Genomic DNA, 18,189 nt, shown 5'->3' with positions numbered 1-18,189 from the left:
TTCGGTTATATCCCAGAAAAAGACAGCTGGCGTGGTTGAAGAAAAGGGATATTGTCTTCCTCTTGTTTTGGTTAGAACAGTAGTATTTAAGTCATAAGTTTTGATGGGAAGTCGACATAGTAGATATTGATGGCAATCATAGCTTTATTTTTGAAGAGTCAACTTCACCTCAGTGTTGACTGTGTGTGCACTGGTAATTTCACAGCCTAGATCTGAGTCGAGTGTCCTTCGGAGTCATCGTTTTCCTTGCCTTCCTAGGGTTATCAACACTTCAAGCTGTACTGGATTCTGCTGCGGAAAAGAAGTGGCAGGTGACGGCTATCAATGTGGGGAACATCAACAATGACAAGAAGGATGAGACCTACCGCTCGCTCTTCCAAGACCTGGAGTTAAAAAAAGAACGGCGAGTGATCCTGGACTGCGAGCGGGACAAAGTGAACGACATCGTAGACCAGGTAGGCTCCTCTCTGTGCCTCTGCTTTCACCACATTTAGCACATGTGTGTGACGCCAGCGTTGGCATGGAGCATGTAGTGTGAGGCTTAGACAGAGGTTTTCCCTTCATGAGCAGAGATCATCAATTGCATGATCTCTGGCTGTCAGAAACACCAACAGTCGTAGTAGTTATGAAATAAATTTGGCTTATAATTCCTTACTTTGATGCTTTACGTACATCCTGCACTAGACTGTGATATTTGAGTTGAAAAATTTAAATTCTGCAGAATTTAATTCTTTACTAGCTAAAGAAATAAACACGTATTGAGCCAAAATCTGAGTTCTAAAATAATTTTTTTTTCCTCACTGAATTTGTTGGTACATTTTAGGTATACAGTACAGTTACGTTCATCATTGGGATGTGAGTTCTAAAATTGGAAGGAGTTCTTTGAGGAACACAAATTCTTTCAGATATCAGAGTACAGTATGGTGGATTCTAATGTGAAAAGCTGATCTTAGTATTTAACTAGGTCCATGTCTCTAGGAAGAGTAGGTACTTATTTTTGTAAGAAATAATTTTCATCCTTATATTAAGAGATGTGTCACTCACTATGCACAAAACAAACTGTGAAATTAAAATAAGAGAGACATTCAGACCACATTCAGTATTTGAAAAGTTAACGAGAAGTATCCATTTGGACTGTTCGAACAAATTACATGATGCAAGAGATGAGAGTTTATCTATCCTTATTATACTACCTTGTTTTAGTTTAAGATCTTTTTAGGATATGGCAGCTATGCAATGATATCATAACGATAAAAAGTGAAGTCCACCATGTTTTAAAAACAGGGTAAGTATTCTGGGATACATAATGATCTACTGAGCAAAGAGATGGTAAAGAAATGAGTTCAGTGGTGTCTATGGGATATGTGTGTGTGTGTGTGTGTGTGTGTGTGTGTGTGTGTAATGGGGGCTACTAGGTCCTTGGAAATATATATGACTGAAAAGAAAATCCTAGTCACATATGCCTTTCTTGGCTTGTCTAAGTTTAGGGGCAAAAATTAGATACAATAATTTTTTCCAACACAAAACATTTTACAAATATAAATGGTAATGAAGCCCTAATTGGTATATAGCATAAACCTTAAGACATAGGAAGTGAATTTCCTATAATATTTTGAATCACTGAATTAACTTGTTATAAGAAAGAATCACATATTGTATGACAAAGAGGTGAATAATGTCAATGTTTCACGAGATGAATTTAGGATTGTTTTCAACCTGAAGGCCTTTTGTGCAGATTTGAATCTCAAAATCTCATTTGAATTTCATAAGAGATTTTCATTAAACCTGCATTTTAATAATATTCATTAGTCTTGTTTAAAAAATATAAGTATTCCTGGCCCATCATCATAAATGTTGGTAAAAACCTATTTAAAAATAACATCGTTCAAAACTAGAAAGAAGAAAGTACAAAAAAATTTGGGGCCATATGAAAAGCATTGTTTAGTAGTAAATCTATTCTAATGGTTACATAAATGTTCTAATTGGGAGTTACTCATGATAGAGAGTGTGTCACACATGGGAAGGTACCCTTGAACATGCTGAGTGCATACAGTGGTGGTGTGTGACTCTGCACACATTCTCTGAGGACATCCTCTGTTCCAGAGTGAAGGGTGCAAAGAAGACAAGGAAGAGTGGTACTTTTGTAGCCCATGAACTTGTGTAGAAGGGAAGAAAACAATGCACATGTATAACATAACATCACCAGTTGTAATGCAGTGCAGTGTGTCCGTCGGCTTCCATTGCTATAACAAACACCTGAGATGGGAAAACTAACAGAATAAAGCTTTAGTTTGGCTTATAGTTTTAGAGGTTCAGCCCATGACTGATTGGCCTGCTGCTTGTGGGCATGTGGTGAAGGAAGCACTTCACTTCCTGGCAAATAATGAGAACCATAGGAAGAGACCGGAGCCACAGTCCCCAAGAGGATGTGCCCCCAATAGCCTAAAATCTCTCATGGGGCCCTACTTCGTAAAGGCTTCTGCAATCTTCCCTGTCACCTCCTTGCGACCCACACTCTTCATGCGTGGGCTTTTGGGGACATTCACAATCCATACTGTAGGAGTGGTCTAGAAATGAGGAAGACACGCCTTTCTTTCCAGGGAAAGGCAGAGCTGTCCAGGGTACACAGAGAAGTGGCAGTCAGCTGCTTGGGTTCATTTACTTCTTGGTTGAATACATATTCCCCAAGTGTGCAGCGCTTACTGGAAGCCACAGCATTCAGTCCTCAAAAGTCAGGTGAAACAAAATGGGTCAGGCCCCATGGAGGTGTGTGCAACTTGGGGTGAATGTGTGATTACATTAGTGGGGCATCTGATGGATGCAGAGGATGGAGTGTTCTGAGATAATTTCCGAAAGAAGCACTTTAGATTTGGATAGTCTTCCAGGAATAGAGTTTAGTAGACAAAGTGGAGATAAAGTGCTTTCCAAGAGAAAACACTATTTATTTACTCAAGCAGTATTTACAAAGGAAGAGATGACACTCTACCTTCCCAGTAGAAGTAGAATTGAACTGCATTTCATCATAGGTATTTTATTATCATTTGTTAAAACCTTGGAGGTACTTATTTCTAGCTGTGCATATGTAGGGAAAGTATTCAGCAAAAAACATAAGTTAGCATAAATTTTCCATACTATTGTTAGTACAATATTGTTTTACAAAGCAAAGTTATAATTGTTAATTGGCCAACACTAATTTTTATATAGATTTTAGTGAATTGTCACATCTCTTTTTCTCTCAGTGAACACTTAAGAACTACTGGTATCACCATTTCTACTGTGTTTACCCTAATTCTCAGAAGGAAGACCTGGATGCTTCAGAAATTAGAATTTCCAATAAGCGGAGCCAGCAGATGTCCTTAGGATATGTGGTGGACACCAGTGTCTTGATAAAATTGATATTAATTCATGAGTTATTCATTGAGAAGGATACACAGTGTTTAAAATCCTTCAACTTAGAGGCTATAATTTCTTGGAAAAGGCAATTTAGTTACATTGTATACAAATACCTTAGAAAAGAATATACACCCCAACTTCTTCCAAACAGCTGCCAATTATGATCAGAGTGGCATATGGTAGAATTCCTCCCAGGATCTTTGTCCTCGCTCTTCAGCTAAGTAGGTTGCTTGTGCACATCTGTCTTTGTAGGAGAAGATGAAAAATCAGGGAACTCTCCTCCCAGGAGCTAACAGTCCAGCTGAGAATCACTGCACTGTAAAAGTTAATAAGACAAAAGATACGGTTATGGAGATGGAGGGATGGGCAGTAGTGTTTCAGTGCTCCAGGATCTAAGAATGGGCCAGGTGCCTTGAGCATAGACAGTGGAGAATGTGGGCTGGGAGAAGCTCACATAATCATTGGAGTTTGCAGGCTGTTAAGAATTTTGTTTATTTTCCTAAAACATTGGGAGTTACTAAATTGGGTTACACAGAAGACTGAGCCAATGGCTTCGATTTTCATCTGTAGCCTTGGCATTTCTTACTTTTTTTACACTGTGATTATTATTTTTTAAAGAATAGAGATTACATTTGAATATAGAGGTCCTTGGATTTGTGATGGCTTGATTTATGACCATTCAACTTGACAATATTATGCAAGCCATATATATTCAGCAGAAACTACTAGGAGGTTTTGTTTGTTTATTTGTTTTTGTTTATTTGTTTGTTTTTGTTTATTGAGACAGGGTCTCACTATGTAGTTGAGACTGACCAGGAACTCACTCTGTAGCCCAGGCTGGTCTTGAACTCACAGCAATCCTCCTGCCTCAGCCTCCCAAGTGCTGGGATTACAGGCGTGCACCACTATGCCCAGCTAGGAGTTTTGACTTTGATCTCTTCCGGGGCAAGGACATGCTATGTGGCAGTATCAGGCTAGGGCGAGGTGGTGCGCCTCAACTTCCAGCCCCATCGTCAGCGGTCAGAAGGGTAACAATTCATACTGTCCTCTCACACTCGACTGCCCGTTGTGGTCAGAGATTTGGAAAGTTAGCTACATTAGAAGCTTTGTGTGTGTGGGTACTGGGAATGGGACACAAAGTAGCTTGAGATGAGCCGCCCACCCCTTCCCATGGGAACTCACTAAGTCCCCCAGGCCTTGGATCTTCCTACCCCAGCCTCCCAGAGTGTTGGGATTCCGGTGCACTGCACCATGCTGGGTGGTGTTTAACGTGGCATAACCTCATCATGAGTTGAAAAGTGTCTCTGTTTTCCAGAATTTCAGCACACACATTTTCATTGCGCTGTGACCCACTCTTTTCATGTTGTTGGTCAGTAAAAAGTCACATTGATTCAGTAATGTCCAAAAACTGTTGTGAGCATTACCAGCAGACTTGTTGTTCCACAAGGTGCTTTTCATGCTATTGATCTTTTATATAATTTGTTAAAAAAAAAAAAGCCCTCTCTGATACTTTGCTTTGTAAACTAAAAATAATGTCCATTTGAACTAAGCTGTAAGCATTTGAAGGTTCTGAGGATCAGAATATTTTATATATCAATTTAAAATTTACTCATTAACATTTTTTCAAATTTTAGCAGTTCTGTAACTGTGTGCTTATCTTTGATATTACAGTGTGTGAGTATAAAATCTCAGATGTTGATCTTAGTTGTTTAATATTTCACTAAAAAGCCAAAGACATAGGGCTAAGGATTTAGCTCAGTGGTTCCAGAGCCTGCCTTGCAAGTGCAAGGGCCTGAGTTTCAATCCCTGGTACTAAAAACAAAAAAGACAAAGATATGGCTTTTGCAGAAATAATATTGTGAGTTGATTGGATAATTATTTGGGGTTAGTGATGAACTTCTTGAAAGATAATTGTTATTTAGGACTAAAATGCAGTATTATTTTTCCTTGAGAGAAATATTCTCTGGATTTCATAAAGGTATAGTAGATGTATTTTCTGTTATTTCTGAGACAGATTGCAATACTAGTAGTTATGATGACATTATGCTTATTAAATGATTGTCTATCTTTGGTAGGTTATCACCATTGGAAAACATGTGAAAGGGTATCACTACATCATTGCAAACCTGGTGAGTAAACTGATTACTATTTATTATTTCACTACTCTTTCTAAAATTAACTTTGAATGATGACCATTTATTAGTGGTGTTTCACAAATACAATTTTGTTACACGTATTAGTTTTGTAGTGGCACGTGTTTCAACTTGCTGCTTTAGATTTACATCCCACTTTACATTTCCAGTTAATTTCCTATTATAAAAACTGATGTAGGATTTCATAGATATTTAACAAATTAGTAGGTTTATTTAAATAAGGGAAAACTTTCAAAAAAATACAAATTTAATTGTCAGTATATCTTCTTGCTACTTACTGGAAGTATGTTTTGTAAATTTCACCTTACGTACATTCCCTTAAGGTTTTAGCATGTGTAATACCTGAAATAAATGCATGTTTGTGAGAATACACTTTATTGCAAAATTAAAAATGAATAATATGGAAGTATTATCACTATTATATATTACATAGTATGTAATGTCAATATGTTATGATTTATTTCTGATTTCCTCTTTACTACTATGTAATTAGTAGCATGAAAATTACATTCTTCTGCTGGGCCCTTTTTCATCAAGATTCTTGTCAAATTAAGATCACACTAAAATAATGGAGTAGTTAATGGTATCTCCTTTCTGAAGTATATGCAGAGTCACCAGCTTAGGATAATCATTCAGTATTTTTTCAAAATAGTTTTAGATTATGTTGACTAATGAAATTAGGCCTTTAGTATTTCAGAAGTTTATGTTATTTAAGTTGACATGACCCTGTGTGATTGAAATTCAGTATCCCTGTCCCCCAAGCACAACCTCAGGAAACAAAGGCGGGAAAACTCGTGAAAACATCAGAAAATGCAAGCGTATTTAAAAGAGCACATTAGAGTTCTGTGGGAGTCTTGCATTTATACAGATGTAGATTTCTTTAATGATTTCTCCAGTATCTGATTGTACAGGAACAATGACAGAAAGAGACAAACACAAAGCAAAAATCACATCTGAACAATATTTACTGTTTTTACTGAAGGCAGTGTCAGGGACTTAGCATATTAAATGTCAAACCAATATGCCAGTGGGAGAAGGTGGTTGTTTAAGGTGAGATTTCCCTTTGGCAATGAAATGGCCAGGACTATGCAAACTCTGTAGGGTTTTCCCCTAGTGTTTCCTGAGGAGGTGCAGGGGGACCCACAGAGAAGCAGCAGTTAGAACCGAGGTGCTCTGTGTGCAGGTTCCTCAGAGCCTGGTTCAGTGCCAGAGCAGCTGGGCTGCAGTCCCTGGTGTGGGTCTTGCCGTCTGATGAACAGCACACAGCCACTTAGAAAGCGCCCAGATGGAGAAGATTATATTGATACACCGAGAAATAATGACAGAAGGTGGCTCAGCAGTCCAACAGTTGATATGTGGTGCCATGAAATAGAAAGAAGTGTTTGAATGAGCAAAGTTTATTTTAAAAAGGAAGTCTATGCTGCTATCATTTTTCCAGGGAATCATCTACTTGATACTTAATCCAATTGCAAGTTCTGGTTTTTATTTTTTGTCCTGAAATCTTGTTTTCCTCCTCATATGGAACTTCTCACAATCGATAAGTTTAATGAGAAATTTTGCCGCAATTTTGGGGAATTTAGAGGATGCTTGGAGATTTCACTGACACTTATGTTTGAAGAGTACATCTGAAATCAAAGGGCTTCATCTTCCAGACTCTGGACTGGAACTCCCCCTTCTGTCCTAGCCCATGTCTAGAGGAGCTGATAGTGCAGGTGTTGTTATTGATCTGCTTCATAAAGGCTTGACAATGCTGTGAGAAAGTTCATGATACAGAATCCAAAAGGATGACGAGTATGTGGGGTGAGGAGAGAGGAGACATAATGGCATTGGGCTCTCATTTCCTCAACCATGCTGGTTGAATGGGTTTAATTGAGTTTGATTCCTTAAGAAGTAATGGTTCCGCAGTACTGATAGCTTTACATATCTCTACATTAAACTTTTAGATTTTTGCAGGTCATTAATTAGGACTTACCTTCTCTTTGAACCTCTGGAAATGAGTCTTCAAGAGCAATTGTTGCCATCTATGACATGAGCCCTTGGCGTCTCCTCTTTTTATTTATTTTTTCTTCCTGTACTGCTTTTCATGAATTCACAAGTTTCAGAGAGGAAAAAAGAAAACTTAGAGGAAAGTGGACACTCACTAAAGCTACCTTAAAATCTTAACTGAGGTTTCAGTTGAAAGTGTTGTTTGTAATATAAACACAGTAAAGATGATAGTAAACGGGTAAGAATGATGTAAAACCTCAAGGAAAAAATAAATGAGAAAAAAATCAACAGTGCAAGACATCCACATGGTGTTCTAAGGACAGAGTAAAGTAAAGGTGGAGATATAGCACAGTGAAGGGAAAGAAGGGAAGACTCAAAGTGTTTGCAGAGCAGGGTGAAGACAGTGTGAGCCTTCTCCTTCTGCACTGTGCTGTGACGCCCATCCCAAGAGGAACTGGGACCACAGGAAGGAAGATCGTGGTGTAGGCATCTGAGCTCCATCTCTAGAAGAGCCCAAGACAGGCGTTCCCGTGCACACTAGTAAGTGTTCTCAGGAGCAATGTGCCAGGGATGAGAACAGAAAGGAGGAAAGGAAAGGGGGCCACCTGGCTGTGGTTGACAGCAGATCAGGGCTCGATTGGACCCTTGGGGGATCTCTGGTTGCACCTGCTTCCTCTGCAATGGACACCAAGAGCACCTGATGTAGGATGGACTTAACTTCTTTTATAGGAAATGATTGGACCCTCCAAACAACCAGGTAGCTACAGACCCTGGTCTCGAAATACCCACTTCCTCTCTTGACAATGCTACTTTCTAGACGACATGAATTGGGAAGTTCTTGAAACTCTAGAGACATGTGCAAAAAACAAGGCAATTAAATGGAAGTCTCCATGTGGAGTTCTGAACCTCACTGTACCTTGTCCACTGTTCTATCCCCTGGGTGGGTTGAACCAGACACACACAAACACACACACACACACACAATTAGTTAGGAGATGTGGGATTCTGATGGAACTGAGTGGTCAAAGAATAGGAACAGAGATATGGCCAAAAAACACTTCTGTCTACTCTGCCTGACCATCCAGCTGTCTGCAGTGCAGCATGCTGGGAAATCAGCCTCACTGATGAATCGAGCAAGGGCAAGAAATACGTTCAGCCCCTCTCTGAAATAGCTCAGCACAGCAAGCATTCACAGGAAAAGTTTTGTCCTGAGTATGAATACGCAAAACCAGCAACAGGGCTGGAGACATAAGAAAATATTTAAATGTATAATTAATATCTACAGGAAATCAGAGGCAAATGCTTTACCTGTAAAAAAGAAAGGAGAATAAGAGCCTTGGAAAGCTAACTTATTTTACTTCTCAAAACAGCAAGTTCAAGTATATGAGCTTGAGGATAAAGTTGAATTGCGTCCCAGATTACAAAACAAATGACAACACAGTATAAGAAAACATAGAACCATAAGCGATTTAGACATTTGGTTTAAGGGTTTCAGTATCTCAAGAATGGACATTCTAGGAAGAGAAACAAATGAAAACAAGGGAAGGAGATTATTAAAGTACCATTTTGGAAAATATCCAGTATTAACTGATCCAGTTCTTCCCCACTGGATATACACAACAATGAAAGAAGAAGACAGGAAAATTCATTATAGAATTTTGGAGATAAGAAAAGATTTTAAAAGTGTGTTGGAAGTGGTGGGGAAGTTGTAGGAATGAGAAGCAAACCACATACAAAGAAGAGTTAGAAATGACTTTTTTTTCCACACCAACAATGAAAAGTAAAGTGAGACAGTGCCTTCCAATTATGAAATTGTCCCTTGAACCTTCTATATTTGCAGTAAAATACTGATGAAATAAAATCATTTCAGCCATGCATTGTCTCCAAAAGTTTACCTGCAGTGTATCTCAGGAAAGTCCAGGGGGAATCCTGCAGCAGGAGTGCCGAGAAGAGAAAGGGTGTCCTCAGAAGAGAAACTGAGAACCTGAAGGACACACCAGGATCACAGCTGCAGAGCAGATGGAAAGAGGAGCGTGTTCAGATTGCTACTAAGGAGGAGGACTCAAGAAATTAAATGTTCAGGAAAAAGTTGAAATACATTTTCTGATGTGTTTGAATATTTTATTCATTTATTTGTTTATTTGTTTATTTTGGTACTGGGGATCGAACTCAGGACCTTGCACTTGTAAGGCAGGTGCAGTGCCACTGAGCTAAATCCCTAGCCCTGAAAGTTTTATTTTTAGGGAAGCTTTACTCTTCTTACGTGGAATGTTTTCATGGAGCAATTGCGGAAAAAATTATGGTTAGACATAGGACTTTAGTAGGGAAGAAAGACAGTTATGAACATTGTGACAAAAAATGTTCAAGGGAGAAAACGGGAGTCGTGCCGTTCGGCTTTGCTCGTGAGCGGCGCGTCCGAGTGTAAATATGTACACCGTAAGTGTTGGGCAGGCTGGGCGAGCGGAAAAAGGGATTGCTATCTAATTGAGTTACGTGCTCATCTGGCATAAACAGATTTCAGCAACATGTTTAAAACTGACAAGTTAAGAAAAAGTAACATAAGTGTGCCACGGAGAAATACAGAGGTGAAGACGTGCAAACCAAGGACAGGGAAAGCGCGGGCACTGAAGCAGCTTCACTGCACCCCGGGTGTAGTACATCTGGGAAGCTATGATTTTCGTTGCATACTTTTTTCAGTATTTGTATTATTCTGATAAAAATCGAAAACAAAATTATAAACCAATTATAAACAAAAGACAATTACTTTTTCCAGATAAACAATATATTTTAATATAAACAAGAAAGAAAAAATGTGCAAAATAATGAAGCATAAAATGTAAAAATACGTGTAATTGAGATAACTTGAAATGGTGACATACTGAAACAAAATTCCTCTCAACCATATTTGAAATCAGTGGTGAGCCCTCATGGTAGTTGTAGCGGTGAATGAATTCATTCTAATAATGTAAGGCAAGTTGTTTTTGCAGTATATTCTATAAAACCCAATTTTAGGAACAGCTAGGCATTTGGGACCTTCTGTTCTCATTTTAAAGATATTTGTATTAGGTGAGTGACTGATGAACTACCTTACAAGGTGGTAATCTTGACCTATGTATTTCACGGCCTTAAGCATCTGTAAGCCATAGGCTGGTGCTCCATTGCGCAGTCTGTAAATCAGACCCCATTCTTATCCAGGGAAGATTTCTCAGTAAAACAGAGAACTTTTATGTAAGTGCTGCTGTGAGAGTTACATGGGCTGAGGTTGGCTGCAGCCTTTCTTGAAGGTTTCTTATCTCTCAAGTACTCTGTGAAATATATGAAAGCCTGTGGCATAGAATTGCGTGTTAAGTGCTGAGTTCCACTGGGATGACATCAGTGTGTTCTCCGTCTAGGGATTCACTGACGGAGACCTATTAAAAATTCAGTTTGGCGGAGCAAACGTGTCTGGATTCCAGATAGTGGACTATGATGATTCCTTGGTGTCTAAGTTCATAGAAAGATGGTCAACTCTGGAAGAGAAGGAATATCCTGGAGCACACACGACTACAATTAAGGTTTGCTTTTGTTTCTGATTTCTTTCCTGTCTTGAGGTGAGAAGAAAGAAGGTTAGATAGCATGGTTCAAAACATGACAGATGTATAGACTGCTAAATCTGTTTTTCATGTTTAATTTAGAAATCAGGGCAGCTTTACTGTGTTACTATTCAGTTTTTCATTTCTTATATACTTTCATTTTATTTAGTTATATATTTATTTATCTGTCAGGGGCTTTGCATGTTGCTTGGATTCTGAACCAGGTACTGTAGTGGTAAACAGAAAGAAAGTGTCCTGTCTACTCACAAGTTAGGGTGGAAGACAGTAAGCGTAAAGAAGAATCCCGTGACGGAAGGGCATAGTGAACTCAAAGACACCATGCGAGGCTACCTCAAAATACATGTGCTAGAAAGACCGCTTGGGGAAGACATTTTCAAAATAAAACTTGAGGAATAAAAGGAAATTTGCATGCTTCTGAGAAAAATACCATTTACAAATAAATTAAAGAACAATAGATGTCAGTTTGTCCTAATCTTCAAAAGCGTACTTGGAGACAGTTCAGTCAGTAAGGATAGGGTCACATCCGAGAAATGTGTGCGTGTGTACATGTGTGTGTGCAAAGTAGCTGAGGATAAATACCCTGCCTCTGAGATACAGTAGAATGTGGATAACCTCAGTTTACTCCAGTAATTAAAAATAAATGTAATGCTCATGCAGGCAAAGACTTTTGAATACCATGCCAAATAAAGCCAAATCATATACACTGTGAGATACAAAAGCTACATGGATTTATTTTGTATCCTATGGGTTGAACACACTGAGATCCTCATTTGTTTATTTTATGTATTTTTATGTCTTCCTTTAAATATTAAATGTTTCTGCTGTTGGCAGGAAGGCTTTTGTCTTCCATTGTGCCATCCTCATTGGAAGCAGAGTTAAAATTAAGACTCAGCCAAGTGTGGATAGACAAGCAAGTAATGAAGGGAAAGAGATGCTCACTTCTTTATGAAAACAGACTGTGATAAAGAAAGCACACACTGTCAAATGTGCAATGCTGTTGTTTGTTCACTTGTGTGTCAGAAAGCAGAGTGCATGTGAACTCTTAGGAGAAGCGATGGTTCAGTTAGTGTCCCCTTACAGTTGTTTATACATAGACATAAGGTATTGACCATAAACTAATGTCTGGCCATGCAGCTAATCTTAGACAGCAAGGAGGAGCCCCGAGGCCCTGTACTTCAGGGGTATATAAACGGGTCCTCGTGCTTTTCAGTCAGTCTTGTAGGATGTTAAAAAGTAACCATGAACTAATGTTCATCTGAAAAGTAGGTGACTTCCTCTCCAGTGACTTCACCCAAGGACCAGCTTTTATGCTGTTTATGTGTGGGGGTTTGGGTTCAGGAACAGGATGCCCCTGACCCCAGTCAGTGCTGGATGTCTGCATCAGTGTTCCCTGGACCGGACTGCTGACCCTCCTCTGTGAGAGTTAGGCTTCCCTCTGCGGGAGATGATTTTGTCCAAACTCCAGGGAGGAGTGCTGTGTCACTCACTCTCAGATGGAGCCAGCATGCTCTCTGTGAATACTCTGGTAGTCATCTTGTGCCCCCATCACTGCCTGCTGTGAGAACTGGGGAAGTAAAAGGAGATTCTTTGTTTCCCTCCTAGAAATCTTATCATCATTCACATTCCTGTGTCTTGCATCAAAATGCATGGTGTATGTGGAGTGGAGAGCAGTCTGTTAACATTTTCCCCAACCCTTCTGCTGGATACCACCCTGCTGAGAGGCGACATGGTGACATTTCTTTGCCCTCCCACAGTGGCATTTCCAGTCCATGATTTCTCTCTTTTGGTGGCTTCTAATTTCCAGAGGGCATCATGGCCTTTCATTGTGCGATGTTGCCAAGAACACAGGTTTACTGGTTTCAGTATAGGCTGCAAAGCACTCTTTGCCCAGGGTTCAGTGTCTGCATCTGCACGGTGAGTAAGTCATGGCTGCTGATTCCCGAGCTGATGTGCAGATTAAGTAACCTTGACAAACGTTTTCCTGGTATTCAAAGCCTTCCTGCTCATAAAGGTTAATACCTCTCCCCACCCACGTCGTAGGTGTGCCAACTGTAAAAGTCTTTTCAACTTTAACATTTTGTGATCCTTTTACTTCCATCACAGAGGCATCATTTACGAAGCCATCCAACCTTTATGAAAATTACTGAAAATCCCCAGGAAGAATGCATCTTTAGGGGTGAGGAGTTCATCCTAAAACACACACACACACACACACACACACACACACACACACACACACACACACACACACACACTGCTCATATACTAGAGAGCCGGGGATTGAGTGGAAACAAGAAAGGAAATGAAAACATATGAAGCCTGCACTACAGAATCTGCAGTCTAAAAGAGAGACAAGCCCATAGCTCTGCACGTATGAGCAGTAGAGCATGCGCGGCCAGGGATGCGGCCCAAAGGCAGAGCACGGGACCAGTGAGGATGCTGCCCTGGGCTTGATTCCCAGGACCCAGGGATGTTGCGTGCAGATTGCGGAGCATCCTGTAGATGGTAGCACAGGGGGTGGGTGGGGGTGTCAAAGAAAGCGCTCTGCGGGGTGGCGGGGCCCTAGTAGGTTTGGAAAAAGGAAGTGGGAGTGTCCTTAGGAAAGAGCAACGTGGGCAGAGACACAAGTGAGACAGCAGCATGGCGGATGCGAGGAACCATACATATTTGGCAGCAGCCAAAAGTTCTTAAATATCTGGAACAGATGAAAGGAGCATGTGATTGGGCTCTAAGAGGTGAGGGTATTCAGCTGCCAGCAGATGCAGTGCAGGCAGTCACTCTAACTAAAGTGGCCCCCGTCCCTGTCCACAGGGAACGCATTCTAAGGCTCCGAGTGGATGTTTGAAACTGTGAGGAGTATCCATCCCACGAGTAGGCTGTCTTTCCTGTACTGCACATTTGTGATAAGTTTAATTCAGCAACTAAGCATAGGGACAGATTAGCAACTAATAATACAACAGAACAACTGTCACAGTGTGATTTTGCAGAGTATCTTATTACACCGGAATCACTGTTTTTCTTCTCAGTACTTTGAGATGATGCTATTCTGTGTTAGGAGGGGAAGGAAGCTGCGGGGCATCACTATTGTGACCTCAGCAGACAGTGGATTTCTTTCCTAATTCAGTGAAAAGCTTTGAACTTTTCACATAAAAGATGTACTCTCTGGCTTCTCTTGGGTTCGTCCAAGTCGCCAGCAGCACCGCTGGTGCATCCGGGTGATTATTAAGTGAAGTGAAGGCTCCCGGCACATGCGCACTCCCGGCTCCTCCTACAGTGCTCCTCCTGGCAGAGCTGCCAGTGGGCTGGGTGCTGGGGCCCAGATACGCGAGCCAGGGCCAGGGCGCGAGATTGCATGAGATTGCATCACGCTCTTCACACAAGATGCAATTTAAGGCTGGTGAATTATTTATTTCATATTTTCAGGACATGGAAATAAAAAGTGCAGATGTGTGAAAACTGCTGTAATGCTCTCGTGTTTTTCTGCTTCTATCCGCAGAAGAGAGAAGGAAAAACTATACAGCGGACTATGTAGCATTCTCTAAATAAAATTAATGTATTCTCAATATATGTTTTATGAAAGGAAAGCTAGCAAAATATCTAATGAGATTGTTTCTAATGAGGTTACCTCCTTTGAAATGTTTTTTGGGTCATTAACTATTAAGGTACATTGGTGTTTAAATCACATTTTACTGATTTACAATAAAAACTAGTGCTATAGGCATGAAAAGCTATAAAAACACATTTTATTACATCGAATTCTTTCCTTGACTAGGCTTTGAAAATTTTATTAAGATGTGGGAATTATAAATACATGATTTTTTCAGAGGTTTTTAGTCTATCCCAAAAGTTAATTCAGCTTCCATAGTTTCCTAATTAAAATAAAATGTATGCAGACATACATACAGAACACTCAATCACTGTTAATATTTAACAAGATTTAATATGCAGCAAATGTAATTACAATGTTTAAAGTTTTCATCTTTATATAAGTACAAAAAATTGCCTTAGAATCATAGTACTAGTACTGAGATTTAAAATCTCAGTCTCACTGATATGCTAATGATTTGGCAGAATATTCAGTTATCCACTGAACACATACTTACTGAATTTTCAGCCTTAGTATTCATTATTATAGGTGTCCAAGGCAAACCAAAGTTCTGTTCTTCCAGGAATTAAGTCTTCAGGGTAGAAGCCAGCAAATACTTTGTAGCAGTGACAGAAATTATCTTACTGACACCTTACCCCTATACACTCAAAACTGGACTTCTGATTTCCTGATGCTTATTGCTTGTTCTTTCTAGTCTTTCTTCTCTCGGTGATGGCTGTCTTTCAGCTGTTACTTAGACTCAAAACTCAAACATGTCCTTGACTGCTGTTCTCCCACATCCAGTCTGTCACGAAATCCTATTAGCTCCACTGACTTACTACCCCTTCTCTGTACCCACTCCAATCCACCCACCACCCCCTCTGCCGGCGCGATGGCCGTAATCTCCCCATTTCCGTCCTCCCACATTTCTGCCTCTCTCTCCCTTCCCATCCTTGTGGTCCTTTGAAAACGTAAATGAGACTGTGCCGTGATTCTGCTCCACGCTTTCCGTTTCACTTGCATGAGAGCCAGAGTCATCTTGCTGGCTCGAAGGGACCCTCCGTACTCTTGTGCCAGTCACGTGTAGCCTGATTTCTCAGCTCCAGCCCCTCACTTGCTCTCTGCTCTTGCAAGCGTGGCCTTTTTGCTGTTCCTCTTGCACCTTGGGAACCTTGCTACCCGGGGTCACTGTGCAGGCTCCCAGGATGGACCAGGTCCTCCTTATGTCTCTGCTTTGCTTGAATGCCCAGAGGCCAGTGGTCGGCTGTGTATTAAGAACTGCGGTCCCTGAACCATTGCTCTTTCTCTGCCTCATTTTCCTCCTTCCATTTTCCATCCTGGCGCACTGCAGTTGATTTCATTTCAGTGTTGTCTCCTGCTTGAAAGTAGGTGCCCTTTTGTTTGTGTGCTTAATGACACATCCTCAGCCTCAGAGTAGAGCTGACTGCACAGCACCTGCTCCGTGGGTGTCGTCAGGGTGGACAAGGGGAGGCAGCCGGAGCTACCGCTGTCAGCAGCACGGAGCCCTGTGAAGAACGCCCCGTGGAGGTGCAGAATCTGAGACCTGAAGAGATGTGAACATGAGCAGGCAGGGCAGGGTCCCGGAAGTGGGGTGGGCAGCACCTGCAGTGCAGGGAGATAGGAGGACTTCCCGTAGGGTGAAGCCTGCACTGGCTGTGGTAAAGGAACGCTGTGACTGATGCTTTAGAAGGGTGCAGAAACCAGGGCTGGGGTGCGGCTCTGGGGCCGAGCGCTTGCCACACTTGCTTGGCGAGTGTGGGGCCGTGGGCTGCACCTCAGCATCCCAAGGGGTGCAGTGCCTTGAAGCAGAGATTCTCGTTCTCGGTGCTAGGTCACCAGTCGCGATGTAGACGCAGCGAGATTACTGTGGTGACAGGAGATAGCAGGCAGTGCCGCTGGAGGTAGGGACACAAGAAATGTCCCCCTGAGAGTGACGGTCCTCTGGATTGAGGCTGTGACACCAGGGCGGGGAAACATGCTGTCATACGCACCATTTGTTTTAACTTACTTATGAACAAAGTAGTAACTGCAAAAATAACAACCACTAGTGTAATATGCTGATATCCACTCAGTTGAGAGCTCTGTGTGGATTAAAAACAAGACTCTGAAGGGCACAGTGCCTTGATAGTGTCTTCCTTGCCCTGGACCTCACACACTAGCTTTTGCAGAGTAGGTGCTCTTGAGACATTTGTAGAAAGGAAAGCAGTGTGCTGTAGAATATAGGTTGACACTTTGTTTCTGTTTCTCAATAGTTTGATATTTTCAATGTGGAGTTACCATTACTATTTGGAAATTGTTCTGAATTTCTATCACAGCATCTGGTATGTTCTTTTCTTCAGCTGTAGCAGAAAAGTGGTCAGTCATTTTACTTCAAGAGTAAAGCGACTGTAGCAAGCTGACCCAAGCTTTCCCGGCACTTAGATTTACATGTGGTTCCATCAAAGTAGGCATTTTATTTCCTGAAAATGTTTTAAATAGAGACAGTTATAAAATTGAGTTTTCACTATCTGAAAAGAATTTAAAACATTGCTATTTTGAGATCAATTTTTGGGGTGCATCTGCTTCTCGTGACTTGGAAGATGGGACACACAGGAAGACCCTTATTCCCCCTCTGTGCCTTTTCTGTCCTGCTGGTGTTAGGAAGTTCAGCGATAATCCAGGACTGACATTTGCGTGGCATTTTAAATCATAGTTTTCCCACGAGAATCTCCTTGTACTAAGGAAGTGATTTAACACACATACACAAACTTTCCTAATTGCTGTCCTAAGAGAATTCGTAGACCTGTCTGAAAATAGCACACTCTTTTTTAGTTCAGTAATTAGTATTGTGGATTAAATAATATCCTGGTGGCCTAATAAGACTAATTGGCATGTTTGAATGGACCAAAATGACAGTTGATGCACTGTTATTAATATTGAAGCATTTTACCTACCACAGCCTTGAAGCTTGACCAGATTTAGTTCTTTATACTTATTTTGTAGTTTTTAAAAAGTGTGTATGTAATTGAAATCAACTCATAAGTTTAAAAAAGATACTGATAAAATTATATATTTTGGTGTATTCCACCACTGAAAAGCATCACTAACATTTGTCATTACAACACCGGTCACCTGGGCTCAGGCTTAGTCTTCACATTTCTTTATTTGTAAAAGGAGCAAGTGTAGACCACTGAGATTTCTCCCAGCTCTCTAAGGCCATGATGATCTGAAAAACTAAAAGAGATGTAAAAGCCCTCAATGAAATGGACAGTAGAATTTATGATGTTTGCTGAATCTCTTCTATTACCTGTGGTTCTTCTACCTTGCACATATCGGGCAGGTAGACATCATTGTTCTGAAGCTAAGTTGCCCTGGATAAGGTTTTAGGTAAGGTTTCCTCAGACTGAAATCCAAGGGGCTTCTCCTTGGAGGTGGTGGGGGAGGTGGCAAGAGTTTGATGCAGCTAACAGAGTAAACG

The 18,189-nt window shown here is 40.8% G+C and overlaps 1 protein-coding gene across 9 annotated transcripts in view; it reads left to right on the top strand.

Annotated features, from left to right (window-relative positions):
• Positions 1-18,189, top strand: part of Gria2 (glutamate ionotropic receptor AMPA type subunit 2) — a 128,135-nt gene that overhangs the window by 69,405 nt on the left and 40,541 nt on the right. For all 9 annotated transcript variants that reach the window (XR_780981.3, XR_780980.3, XR_780979.3 and 6 more), the window contains exons 3-5: positions 259-455; positions 5,469-5,522; positions 10,925-11,086. Coding sequence is in view for 6 of the 9 variants with exons in the window: in XM_010627957.3 (XP_010626259.1) it covers positions 259-455; positions 5,469-5,522; positions 10,925-11,086 (413 nt within the window). In the remaining 3 variants the exon portion in view is untranslated. The remainder of the gene's footprint in view (positions 1-258; positions 456-5,468; positions 5,523-10,924; positions 11,087-18,189) is intronic.

The sequence above is a fragment of the Fukomys damarensis genome, unplaced genomic scaffold (assembly GCF_012274545.1).
Source record: "Fukomys damarensis isolate Sample0158 unplaced genomic scaffold, DMR_v1.0_HiC HiC_scaffold_38, whole genome shotgun sequence".
In the NCBI taxonomy this organism is placed as follows: Eukaryota; Metazoa; Chordata; class Mammalia; order Rodentia; family Bathyergidae; genus Fukomys; species Fukomys damarensis.
The sequence above is the reverse complement of the archived record's forward strand: the minus strand, read 5'-3'. Positions and strand labels throughout refer to the sequence as shown.